At 35.8% G+C, this 14,398-nt stretch overlaps 1 protein-coding gene across 1 annotated transcript; it reads right to left on the bottom strand.

The window, feature by feature from the left end:
* Positions 1-5,180: 5,180 nt before the first annotated feature.
* Positions 5,181-12,747, bottom strand: LOC145734845 (uncharacterized). Its single transcript, XM_081988474.1, has 4 exons — positions 10,470-12,747; positions 7,521-10,407; positions 6,108-6,270; positions 5,181-6,035 (listed from the first exon to the last, which is right to left on the bottom strand). The coding sequence occupies exons 2-4, from the start codon at positions 7,648-7,650 to the stop codon at positions 5,303-5,305; spliced, it is 1,026 nt and encodes a 341-aa protein (XP_081844600.1). The 5' UTR covers positions 7,651-10,407; positions 10,470-12,747; the 3' UTR covers positions 5,181-5,302.
* Between the last annotated feature and the right edge of the window lie 1,651 nt (positions 12,748-14,398).

Below are 14,398 nucleotides of genomic sequence, written 5' to 3'. Positions count from 1 at the left end.
CAATCCACTAAAACAAAAAGCGACACAGATTTGGCATAAAAAATCTGTGTCGCTTGGATGGTATATCAGGTGTCCAAGAGTACCGTGGACATAGGAGATTAACATGGGAAAACGGTTTTGATTTTTTTGCGCCTGTACGGTTGATTTGATTGAAAAATCGTATTAATGAAAGTTGTAGTACCTATCACGGACTAGTTTTCTGTATCTTTTTCGGATCTCTAACTTGAGCCCTTTCGTCGTAAAACACGAACAAAAATGAGAAAATTTAAACTTTTGGCCTGCACTGTATAGGCGGTTGTCGGGCAACGGGTAAACAGGTCATTGTTGCTGGTACGGTTGCTCGACAACCGCTTATACAGTGCAGGTAAAAAGTAAAAATTTCGCATTTTTGTTCGTGTTTTACGACGAAAGGGCTCAAGTTACAGATCTGAAAAAAATACAGAAAACTAGTTCGTGATAGGTACTACAACTTTCATTAATACGATTTTTCAATCAAATCAACCGTACAGGCGCAAAAGAATCAAAACCGTTTTCCCATGTTAATCTCCTATGTCCAGGGTGCTCTTGGACACCTGGTATAAACAATCTTTATTTTTCAAAAAGAAAAAACGGCTATCGACCGATACGGTCTTTCTGCCTATGTTTACATGTTTTTTTTATATGTACAGGTTATCTTATTTCTAATTAATTTGTGCAAATTATACATTGAGAAAAAAAAAGTTCTAATTAAAATGTTCTAACAGGGTGAGAGCGGGGAAAAGGTAACGGGATTGTCTGGTCCGTCTGTTATGCATAGTGAATTTACAATTGTCCAATTGTTTGGGTTATTTTTCCACTTGGTTTGTAGTTGTATGAGTCTGTCAGTTATTTTAGTCATGTTCGTCAAGAGAACTTTGTTGGATGGGTTTTCATTTTTTCATATTCGCGAAAATTAAATTGGGAGACGAAGAATGCTGTACTGATATGGATGGGTGTACTGCTGTAATTGGTGCACACAGTGGTCATATCGAGAAATCGTAACCAGCAACCATAAGCGTAGACGAGGACATAGTGATTGTTAATTTACGAAAGGAAGGAAATGACAAACAGTCTTCTCCACAATACTTTATATAGATGGTAAGGTCTGCTCAACAAGTTTCGGTCACAAATCAAACTGTTTGATCGCCTCTTCAGTGGATGGTGCACAAGTTTTAAGATCTTTTTTTCCCCCTAGGGTCTCACCCAGCCCTAAATGGGTCTAGTTTAAGTTTTTTGTTTAATTTTAATTTAATGTGCTATAGTTAGTTTTTTCTCCATAATGAGCTTTGTTCACCTATTTAACTATGTTAAATTCACTAATTCGTTATAACATGGGTCTCTCTGTCTCTCCCCTTGTAAAAAGACAGTAGTCACATTGATCGACCGATTTGAGCTCCTGAAGATGATCATTTATGTGACCGAAACTTGTTGAGCAGACCTTACCATCTAAGGTCATAATAAAGTATTGTGGAGAAGACTGTTTGTCATTTCCTTCCTTTCGTACTCTTGCGACTCCACTGAAAGAATATGGACTACTACTTTCATTGTTAATTTACTTTTTTCCTGTATTTTTTTTCGCCCGTTTTTATTGACACCGGCCGTAAAAGCGCATTTCATGGACGCTAAACAGTACGTGAAGTGACGCTATTTGTTTACGTGTTTAATTTAAGTTAAGTTACTGATAAAAATTCAAATTTGCATCCAAAATAACCCCTAAATATTTTATATAACTTTCGTGCTTAATTTGATCATTATTGATAACTATATTTATTCTTTTTTACTCTTTTCTCAAAATTTGCGTCTTGTTAAAGTAAATAACAGTGCATGACGTGAGGGTGAAATGAGGTTCGCAAGTATACAGGGTCAGTCACAAAGTATACCAACTTTCAGGTACTCATAAAGGCCAATTCAACGATATATGATTTTATTTTTTTTTTATTTTTATTTTTATTTTTTTTTTATTTTTTTTTGTACTTACCTATAACAATGATAGGTGTAACAATGACAGCTAACGTCAATATAATGTTAAATTAATTGGCAAATTTTCCTATTACTTAAAATGGTGTTTTTGAGTGAGAAGGAAAGACTGACATCTTAAGTATCCTTCTCACTCAAAAACACCATTTTAAGTAATAGGGAAATTTGCCGATTAATTTAACATTATATTGACGTTAGCTGTCATTGTTACACCTATCATTGTTATAGGTAGGTACAAAAAAAAAATAAAAAAAATAAAAATAAAAAAAATAAAAAAATCGTATATCGTTGAATTGGCCTTTATGAGTACTCTTAAAATCTGAAGTAATATACAGTGTGTTAGGTTTGAATTAAGAAAGTTGGTATACTTTGTGACTGACCCTGTATACTTGCGAACCTCATTTCACCCTCACGTCATGCGCTGTTATTTACTTTAACAAGACGCAAATTTTGAGAAAAATAAAATCAGCAGTTTTCGAGATATTTGCAATATTCCAGACTTTTTAGACACCCTGTATAACAAAAACAACAGAGGACCCAACACTGTACCCTGAGGCCCTGTATGCCGAACATACAGAGACTCTGAAACACAATTTTTAAATTTAACTCTCTGTTGCCTGTTGCTCAAATATGACTTAAACCAACTCAAAACATTGTCTTTAAGACCCATACAGCTCAGTTTCTGCAACAAGATATTCCGATCCACCGTTTCAAAAGCCCTTTTAAAATCTAAAAACACTGCTATTACGTAATTACCCCTATCCATCTCCCTTTTAAAAATATCACAAGTATTGACTATTACAGTTTCACATGAGTGCTCCTCACGGAAACCGGATTGATTGACAACTAAAATATTATTGTCATCACAATATTTACATAATTGCTCTTTAACTGTTATTTCCAAGACTTTTTCATACATTTCAACTGTATTTATTGGCCTAAACTCCTTATAATTCTTTGTATTGAGTATTTTCGCAACAGGAATGACAATTGATTCTTTCCATTTATCCGGAAACTGCCCCGTTGAGAGGGACGCATTGACTACTTTTTGCTTTAATCGACACTATAGAGGGCAAATACAAAGCTTTAACATTCCCTTTTTTTTTAAATTTCCGTTTAATGCCAATAATCGGGGGTAATATCCCTAGTGCATTTAATTTTTCCGGAAAAATTCGGAAAAAAACCAGTTTCTAAGTAATTAGAAACGAGTATTCCAAGGAAAAATTCGATGCACGAGGGATATTTGGTAAGATTATTTCCTGAGTTAAATAAACATTTTATTTTAATTAAAACAATAAGAACAATAATTAATAAGAACAATAACTTTCAAGCTAGAAAGGGTAACACTATTCTTTATGTTGCTGTGAGGAGTGTGACATTTTTTCGAATTTTTTTCCGGAAAAACTGCTGACAGCTAAGTTGACAGTTGTTAAGTGATTTTTCCACTTAAAATTTACATTTGTTATACTAATTCTTGATAGCGATTGGTCAAAATTGATAGGAAAGAAATAATCGACATAAAACAATTATGCGTTTGAAACGCCCGCCGAATCGTGTGACGTAAATTACCCGTATGAGACAACGTTGCCAAAATTTAGTGCAATACAATTTTGAGAATTCTGGACTTCGACTTTTGATTTTGTACTAGTGATAGTATTATTCTCTATGCCAGGTGCTGAAGTGAAGTGGAGCTAGAGCAGATTGGCGTAATGGCGCATTCGTAATATTCGTATTGCCAATTTGTCCTTTATTGTCGTGTCTCTTAGTTATTTGTTGTGTGTTTCCTCTGTGTTCCTTTTGAAATTGAGTTATTATACGGTTACTGTTAATTTTCCTGTTACTATCAGGTGACAATTATCGTATTATACCTTGTATCTAAACATGAGTGGTGAATATATAAATGGTGTTTGATGTCCTGCAGCAACACTTCCATCAAAACATCAACCAAAGAATTTTTTCAAATCCCTTCAAATAGAAGCACAAGATTGTTGTGGATAGCGGCAACTGGACGTGATTCGCAACAAATTGCCAGAAAGTCTTAATACATCTGTGAAGATCACTTTGACGTAAGTACATTTTAGGTAATATACTTAGTTTAATCCTTGGTTGAATCGAATTTAAACTGATACTATTATCCGATCAAACGAACTTACCTGTGAAGTTCGATCGAAATTATATGAGGCGCCTCGTCCGAAGAGATCACTAGGTAGTACGGCTTTTAGTGCTACACAGCCACACGCTTTAAAGAAGAGAAGACGAATTGACGGTCTTGTCTCACCTGTCATATGTGCAATAATCCTTCATTCGATTTTAAACACAAACGTCAAAAAACACCGTAAGGGCGGGACAGTTAATTTTGGGTGGGAGTGATCTCTTCGGACGATGCGCCTCATATAATTTCGATCGAACTTCACAGGTAAGTTCGTTTGATCGGATAATTATATTTCGGCGCCTCGTCCTCGAGATCACTAGATAGATGTTTAAAGACTTTTTTGACGTCATGCTGTATGTTAACATTGTTATATTAATAACGAAACATACGCACAAAAAAAAAAGTAATTGTGACTTAAGGTCTACAAATATTAAGCACAAACTTAACAAATTAAATATAACATTACCAACAAAGGAACAAACAGCTTCACTAGTATTGCTAGTTTTTACAAGAGTAACACCAAATAGTTCAACTAAGCCTTAACATAAAGGCGGAAACAGACTGAGCTCACGTCACGTGAGCTCAAGTGAGCTCACGTGCTATCACATTGTCATGTTTTGAACAGCTATGACATGCTTAGAAACACACTGCATCACGTTTTATGATGTAGTAGAGAAATTTGACAAATTGCCATTTATTTTGTTTTTGTGAATTTTCAATTATGGAAAGCGCCAGCTCTGTCAGTTCTTCAGACTGGGAAGAGGAAATAGAAACTGTAGCTGCTTTTATTCTTCTCGACGAAGAAAAAAAAAAGGAAGACATGGGTCCATGATATAAACGTAAAAAGAAAAGAATTGGGCGAATTTCATTGTTTGGTTCAAGAATTACAAAATGACCCCCAACGCTTTAAAATGTATTTCCGAATGACCAAAGAGGAATTTGGCTTTCTACATGGTTTAATTAAAAAGGACATTCAAAAACAACATACTCAACTTCGAAGAGCTATCTCTACTGAAGAAGGTTATCGGTTTGTTTGAGGTAAGTAGTAAACAACCAAGTATTTTACAATATTAGAAAAAAACTTTATTCAAAAACGTGGCACCACCTTATCTAAACAGAGAATAGCTTGAAATGTATTATGCATTTTAAATTATGTCATGTCATTAGTATTGTACTGTGTAATATTAGGCAAGGAAACCATTTCAAGAATTGTTGGTCTTTCGTAATAATTTTCTCTGCTGAATTAGAATAATCGCTTGCGTAGCTTAAATTGTCCGAGGCTGACGTCAATGGAGTATATGACTGCTGCCGTGTAGGGTTCTGTTGGGTAAACGTTTGATTAGGGGTATTTTTTATTATTAATTGTTCATTGCATTTTATTTCTGCTGATAGCACCGAATTGCTCAAAGCAAGATTAATCCGTGCTTGTTCAACTTTTGGCAATTTTTCGGTCATTTTAGCCATGCTTAGAAAAAACATATCGGTGTCGTCCATAGTTTCTAAAACACTAGGTATTTTATGTACCTTATTTTGTTGTATGGTTTTTTCCTCATACTGCTGTTTTCTTAAAGAAGCATTTTGTTTTAAAATTTCAACCATTTCTTTAGCAGGCGTATTAGTATCTAGTTTCTTACGGCCTTTTTGTGACAGTTTCATCTGTTTGTAACGTTTTCCTGCATCAGCAGTTTCTGCATCAGCTGCTTTGCCATCATCAGCTATGCTGCCATCATCTATGCTGTCATCATCTCTTCCGTTTCCTATATCAACCTCAATGTGTCGGTCTGAATGACAAGGTGTTCTTTCTTGTGCTTCTGACCCTGTGAACTGATCATCTGGTTCAGTCATCAAACTGTCAGAGGCCTGAGATTCGCTTAAATTGCTGTATGTCCTAAAATAAAAGCATATCGTGTAAATTCAAAAACGTGTGGTGTAAATCTAACCTTACGATTTCTATACTTACTTCCGGTTCTCTAAAAATGGTATAATGAAGGACATTTGAAGTTCATATTTCCAAATTGTTTTTTTTTTAGAAGCCATGCCACTTCTTGTTTCATCCCGCCGTCTATTTCTTGCATTACAGAAAGATCTCCTTAGATTGTTCCACCGTTCTTTAGCTTTATTCCCTGAAAAACAAACCAATTAAATACCTAAAATAATATCTATACATGGTGTTCCAAAATTAGCGTAAAATTTTTTTTTTTAAATTTTTTGACGTAGAATATGCAGTTAAATTATTTTACGCTAATTTTGAAACACCTTGTATACAGCTGGTATTATTTCAGATTTATGGCGACGGGAAATTCTTTTCGAAGTCTTGGCTTTAGCTATAGGCTGGGATTTAGTACAGTACGAGAAATTGTAATAGAAGTTTGTGATGCTATATGGAAAAGGTTGGGACCAATTACAATGCCTCCCCCTACAGAAGAAACGTGGAAAAATGTTGCAGCAAAATACAAGCAAATGTGGCATTTTCCAAATTGCATTGGGGCCATCGACGGCAAGCATATTAATATCCAGTGCCCTATTAATGCAGGATCTACTTATTACAACTATAAAGGAAGCAATTCTATTGTATTATTAGCGTTAGTTGATGCCGATTATAAGTTTATAGCCATTGATATTGGCGCATATGGCAGAAACAGTGACGGAGGAATTTTTTCTAAGTCTGCCATAGGTAAAAAACTAAACAGTAAAACGTTCAATGTGCCAGAGCCGACACCTGTAGTAGAAAATGGGAATCCAGAACCCTATGTTGTTGTCGGAACATTTCCCTTAAAAACTTATTTGCTTCGCCCATATAGCAGACATCATTTCGGAGACAACGAGCCCAATAAAATATTTAATTACAGATTATCACGGGCAAGACGTGTAGTGGAAAATGCATTTGGCATTCTAGTTGCACGCTGGAGATGTTACAGGCATTTAGAAGTGCAACCAGAATTTGTAGATAAAATCGTCCTTGCATCATGCTGCTTGCATAACATGCTGTGTGCAGACAATGAATTTGATGCGGATATTGAGTCACTTCGACTTCCTGATTCTGTTTTTTTGAATTTGTAACTTCTAAGAAGAAACAGCACTCGTGAAGCTTTCCAAGTTCGAGAAAATTTTAAAGAATATTTTAATTCTGAGGGTGGTAGTGTTGTTTGGCAACTCAGTCGTGTACGCAAGGGAACAATTCATACATAATAAATAATACGAGAAGATCATTTTATTGTAACAATCTCGGAGTTAAAGTGTTAAAAACCCGTTTTTTGTTCAATATAAAGTCAATTTTTAAGTTAGTAAAACTTTTGAAGCATACGTTATTGTTTTTTCTACTTTTTCAAAACTTCACTAAGTCCAGCAACATCAAAAACCAAGTAAAACTTACCTGGTATTCCTAGCTCTTTTCCAATTTCCTCCCAAGCTGCTTGCCGGATATGTTGATCTCGATATTCAGCCAATCCATGATTGTATAAGACAGAATGTTCCCTAACTTTTTCTATTAAAATTTCATCCATTTTCAGTCTTAACAGAACAACAAACTCAACAACTCAACCAACAACACAACGTAAACAGCACAAGTTCAACCAATCCGACGCAAACGTGAGCTCACGTAGACCAAAAAAGTGTGGATCTGCAGAAAATTATTACATGCTAGCACGCGTGCGGTTGGAGATGTCGCGAAATACGCATGAGATGACTTCAGTGTGGTTCTGATGCATTAACATTCTATGTTAACCAGCTACCCACATTTTTTGTATGTAACGTTAAAGCACGTGAGCTCACGTGACGTGAGCTCAGTCTGTTTCCGCCTTAATGCCTTACAATTGTTCAAGATGGCTCTTGCAAACTGATGGTCTGAAGACAACGGACAGTTATAAAAACTGGCAAAGACTTCTGAGCGAGCAGTCCAACCAGCAGTCTTCCTGATTGTACTTAATAATATACCGTGACGAAAAGCGGCCGATGTCGCTGCATGTCTAGTTGAGTACGCCGTAAATTTCCGATCTACACCCGCTCCTTGTAAGGGGTTAGGCGGATCCATTTACTGTCTTTACTGATGGTCTGAGTTGAAGCAGTTAAAAAGGGCTTCCTAGTGTTCAATAACAAATAATCTTGCTCGTTCGAACGAAGATTTGTAGTTCTCTCTATGTATTGAAGGAGAGTTGAAGCAGCGCAGAGCGCAGGTTTTTCCGTAAAAAACGGTATGTGCAAAATAGGCTGCATTGATCTAGGGGAGCTATTGCAATTTGAATGCCATCCGACGAAACTACAATATCTTTTACTCGGATTCGGGCCAACGTCTGCAACCTATGACCAGAAATTAGAGCTAAAAGGGTTCCTAATTTTCTACTCAATAAGCGAAGAGATAGCTCTTCATTCTTGGGTAGAAGTAGTTTAGAACAACGGAGGGGTCCCAGGTAAAACTATATTTCCTTCTAGGCGGACGCAGTCTGAAAACTCCTCTAAGGAACCTTTTTAATACAGGGTCTAGCATTGTCTCTGGCTGCAGTATTAAGGATAAGGCACTTCGATATGAATTAATACTGCAAGCAAGAGACTTCAGAATGGTATCTAAACTGGATTCTGACACATTTTTTCTGCTAAGTGCTTGCCTGAGAGCAACGCTGCAACCAGGATAATCGGTCTGTTCCGGCGTCTCTCCTGAGGCGAGGATCTACATGAAGTAACAGAATAAGAACTCAGTTTTAAAAAATTGCCTATAACTAATTTCTTAAAAATGGGAAACCAGGGTTGGGTGTTCCAGTAAGGGATCACCAAAATTCCTTCAGCCTTATCCAATATGACTTTATTTAGGACTCTCAAAATTAAAGAAAAAGGAGGAAATGCATAAAAAAATAATTCATTCCAACATATAGTAAAGGCATCGACGGCATAAGCATTACGGTCGGGAAACCACGACACAAACCTACGACATTTAGTATTAAGTGACGTAGCAAACAAATCAATGTCGGGTAGGCCAAAGTTAGAAACAATTTTGTTGAAATCAGTTAACTTTCAGTCTTTTTCAAGTCGTCGTAGTTTTTCTTCCTCTTGTTTTTGCTTTTCCCTCTGTCGCTCCTCTTTATCAGCTCTGAACATCTCAATCAATTTCTTAATTTCAGCCATTGCGTCGTAATTGGTCGATCTTGTATTCACCATTCACGTAGAGCACAATTCTTCACTCACTTCTGACACCAAATGTTACACTTTACTGGGTTTGTTTTGATAAGTGAGACTTTGAATAAACTCAACAAACTTTAGAGATCATTACAACACTAGAGATCACTTTTTCAACCACTAAAGTCACTTTTAACACTTCACTACTTCGTTCCCTGCTTTATAGCGCTACTGCTATTTCACAACTGTCTGTCCGTCGGCTCGGTCGGTTTATATATGTGTGGGTAATCAATTCTCAAATGTTCCTGTATGCACAGAATGTTCCCGCTATACCTCCAGTAAACGTTCGTTCGTATCCCGAACATTCCATCCGATGCGCCGATCCAAGTTTAATGATACCGGGACAGGTCCAAAAGTAGCTATTTTGTGGATTTGCATTTTACATGGGGTTAAATGGGTAACTCCCTTATTTTAAGGCCTAGAGGGTTGAGACTTCGTATTAGGGGGTAAGTTTGGGACATCCCTGGAATGCGGTGTTGCCAAGTTGTGCACTTTTTCCCTAAATTTAGGGAAATTCTATATAGTGACCCCTCGTTTTCCCTTAAATTTCAGGAAATCTTAATCTGGTTATGAGGCCTTTGTAACAATACATATAACAAACTAGCCTTTTTTATTGATTTACCGTTTATTGACCGATTATTCTACCGCCATTAAATATTTTGACTCGGCAACACTGAGTCAACAAAATAATATTCGATTTAATTTCAGATAACCTGAAAATTTCATATTATTTGCCTCATCAAATAACACCAGCCTAAATTTATACTAGGCTTTTGCCAAATGACTGTATAAATTTATAATCATTCTACTAAATAGCAAAATCTTGAAAAAAAAATTGCTTTATTATGTGTCATGGATCTTTAGTAAATGCCTAGGCAAAAGACGATATGCCTAAAGTTCCTTAAAACATAAACTTAAAACTACGTTTTAAACCTGTTTCAAGAGATTGTCAGCACCGGGGCAGTACATATCCAGGAAGTAAGTGAAACGATCTCCGTTTTTCCTGTTGATAAATGCCAAAGAATCTGTGTTGGCAAAAACCAGAGAAACATTAAAATTTTCTTTTAGGATTTTTCTGTGTAAATTAACTTTGTCTGAAAAATTACAAATGTTTGTATCTTTTCCACACTTTTTTACGTCGTTATAAAAATCTTACCTTGACGTGAACAACAGGCAAAAATTGCCACTAATCGTGGCTGGTAAAATCTAAAGCAGCTTAAAATTGACATGGACTGCTTTTGGAATTGAAGGGAATGCGACAAGGAGCAGATAAGCAGAAAAATCTTTAAAAACATGTCACTGCTAAACTTTATACAGTTTTACGCCTTTTAAGGTCTAAAAATGACCATAACCGTGTTTCTTGGAAATTTGAAAGGGAATATTAAATTGCATATCTGCAATTAGGAGTTAAAAATTCAAAACCGTTCACTGTGTTTCTTGAAACAACTGATTTATTTAGGAACATTTACGTTATATAATTTGATAGGAACGATCAGCTTTCAAGTTTTCTTCTTTTACTTGTTAAATACCTGAAATTTGTAGGAATATAAAAGGTTTTATCGTATTGAATTTAAATTGTTTGAAAATTCGCACAGTAAACTTCAGTTTAACAAACAAACTCAGTTTCTCAGATATCGACAGTAACTTAAATTTTTCAAAGGGACCATAATTTTTTCGTTATTTTTAAATACATATGTTATCCTAATTTCGTATTTTTATATCAGTTGTGTACTTTTGTCGAAGTTTTCCTGAAGAAATTTATGATCAAGATTTATTGTTTTCTTAAAAACATTTATTCATTTTAAAACAATTGCAGAGATGGTTGATCAAAATTTGAATTTATGACTATACAGAGTGTTTATTAAGTAGTTGCAGACACTTTAAGGAGTGAATCCGATCAATTTTAAGCAAAGAAGCTCATGTAAACTTCTAGACTTATAGAGTGTATTAATTTTTCGAAGAAACCTGAAAAAACACCGTGTGAGTAAAAATAGCATCAATTGAAATACCTATTAAATTCCAGAACCACAGTTTGAAAAAACAGGTACAAAATCGCTTGTAAACTGTGAGAAAATGACTGTTATAACACATTTTTGAAATCCTCTTTAAATTTCTTATCCCATTTACAGGCGATTTTATCCCTTACAATCCTTTCAAACTGTGTTTCTGGAATGTCAAAAGTTGACACCACTTTTCTCCTTGACTTTACATGATTTTGTAGTGGTTTTTGATGTCCTAGATAGAAAACTATTCCAAAAATGTTCTAAGAACTGTCATTTTCTTACTGCAAGTGCGCTTTACAGGTGATTTTGTCCCTGACTGAGAAATTGTATTTCTGGCAGATCAAATTTTGACACAACTTTTCTCCCTGACTTACCTCCCTCCTTGACTACTGAAGAGTGTTGAGTGTTACTAGAATAGTGCTTGGATATGTCCAGTAGTTGTTCAGAACGAAAGCGGACGAATAAAGAATCTAGTAAACATTTTATAGGAATGCAATAGAAAAAAATAGAAATTTCAAATATTTATGTGATTTTGGGACGTACGATGATGGGATGAACTTTGTGTAGTGGAAAGTGTTTCTAGGAAACCTATTGGAAATGTCCAGTAGACATTCAGAACGAACGCGACCAAATAATTAAGTGTCCAGTGGTCATTTTATATGAGGACAAGGTGTGTTGGACAACAAGTATTGAGTTTTACTAGGAAATTTAATGAGGATTCCAAAAATGTGCTTAAAACTGTCATTTTCTTACTGCAAGTGGACTTTACAGGCTATTTTGTCCTTGACTGTCTTTTCAAACTGGGTTTCTGGCAGCTCAAATGTTCACACCACTTTTCTGTCTGACTTTACTAGATTTTGTAGTGTTTTTAATGTCGTTGGATAGGACATTTAAAGAGCATTCCAAAAATTTGCTAAAACCCTGTAAATATATAGTTTTCACTATGTACCGTTTTTCATAATTATTTTTTGAACCGGCAAAAAAGCAAGTTTCTTCTTCCTCTCGTTGCTCAGCTACTTTTTATGCCAAAGTGTAGTTTATATTCAAAAGTGTAGTCAAAGGAGTTCAGTCAAAGGAAAGTGTAGTTTATATAATGCTTAAAAGACCCTGTAAATATAAAATTTTTAGTATGTACAGTTTTTGCGTAATTAATTTTTGAACTGGAAAGACGAAATACAAACAATATCCTCTAGCAACTGTCTTCTTCTCGTTGCCCAGTTAATCTTTATGCCAAAATGTAGTTTAATAATGCTTAAAAGACACTGTAAATATACAATTTTTACTAGGTATGTACAGTTTTTGCATATAAATAATTATTTTTGAACCGTAGTGACAAAATACAAACAAAATACTCTAGCAACTGTCATCCTCTTGTTGCCCAGCTAATTTTTATGCCAAAGTGTATAATATTTTATATAGGTATGTGGGTCTTGTAAAGATTAAGCATCCACATTTTACGTTAATTTTTGTATAGACAAAAAAAAGTTTTCGGTAAGTTCACAACAACCTAATGCTATATATTAAAAATCAAAATAATGCTTAGCAACCTAGTGCTAACCGTAGTGGCCGATTCGTATTAGTGCCAATACTTGTTTATTGCAAATTTAGGAAAAAAATATGCATTAATAACTGACCTAGTCTAACCAGGTGCGAAAGTGATTCTTTCACCAATTTTGTAAACAAAGGAAAAAGGCGGCAACTATGCTTTAACCTCATAATTGAAGGAACATTGAATGACATCTGAAGTTGACGTACATACTGTCAAGTATCAGTTATCCTCTGTGAATTATGCGGCGTTGCCAGACGCTTTTTTTTTTTCGTTATTAATATTTAATACTTCAACTGATTTTTATTGTTTTTATTCAGAAAAATATGTTTGGTTGTCGCGACGATCGCGCCCTAGTCGGTTCGCTTGAAGAGCCGGCACCGCCGCTTACGCGTGGGTCCACAGATCGAGACCCTTCGAGGACCCCTGCGGATTGATGAACCCGAGATCTCAACAACATCGGATGATATCCATGAGTTCCCGGGTCGCTTGCGGATGTTAGCAGTGCCGGGACCGCCCCGGGCGTCGTACCCCGGCGAAGTGACCCAGTACAGATGGACCCCGTTCCCTGTAAGGTTCCCGTGGGATATAGGCGAGTATTATATGGGTGTGTCGCACGCCGAGAGACGCTCATCTCGGTTTCACCGGTATTGTACGGCCGGTCCATTCCGGCCCTGAACCAAAAACCAAAATTCACGGCTACAACAAGAGATTGACAGCATTATCAATATTAAGGGTTTCTGCAAGTTATTTCTTTTTTTTAACGTTTCAACCAAAAAAAACCTTTTTTACCCTTTTTTTTTTGTTATTTATTACACCTATGTATCCCTAGCAACGACGGTTTTTTAAGCAGATTTTACCAAACATTCCGGTAAGCCATGAGCGCAAAAAAAAAACAAATTTAATTAAAAAATGTAAATTAAATTTTGTCGTTTATAGCGCCATCTATCGTTAATACAAAAAAATGTTTTAAACAAATTTCACGTGTTTTTAGCCGCAGAATCTGAATCTGCAATAAAAAATTGGGGGTGCCATTTAAAAAATCAAAGTTACCCCCCTTCCCCCCCACATGGAGGGGCAGAGGAATACAAATTTTGTCATCAATGTATTTTCCCCCGCGCAATAATACAACTTTGATACTAAACATTTTTTCGAAAAGTGCTTATTTTTCGAGATATTGAGATGTCTCAAGTTAAATGTTACACCCGGTATAATACAGTTACTTATATAATGGAAAACCTTGACAAACATATTAAAATTGCTGGAATATATTTTGATCTGTCAAAGGCATTTGACAGTATCAACCATGCCTTTTTAATAGAAAAACTGGCAAACTACGGTATACGAGGCATCTGTTCTAATTTGCTCGAATCTTATGTGCAGAACAGAAGACAAGCGGTCTGTGTGACACAAAATAGCGAATCGTAAATATCACGGCCGAGAGATATTTCTCAAGGAATACCACAGGGATCCATTTTGGGCCCGCTACTGTTTTTGCGGAGCAGTTGAATGGGAATATGGTCTGCCAATATTCCG

This window comes from Ips typographus, linkage group LG10 (genome assembly GCF_016097725.1).
Source record: "Ips typographus isolate SLU linkage group LG10, UJ_Ityp_2.0, whole genome shotgun sequence".
NCBI classification, from domain to species: domain Eukaryota; kingdom Metazoa; phylum Arthropoda; class Insecta; order Coleoptera; family Curculionidae; genus Ips; species Ips typographus.
Note: the sequence above shows the minus strand (reverse complement) of the source record. Positions and strands in the feature narration are given on the sequence as shown.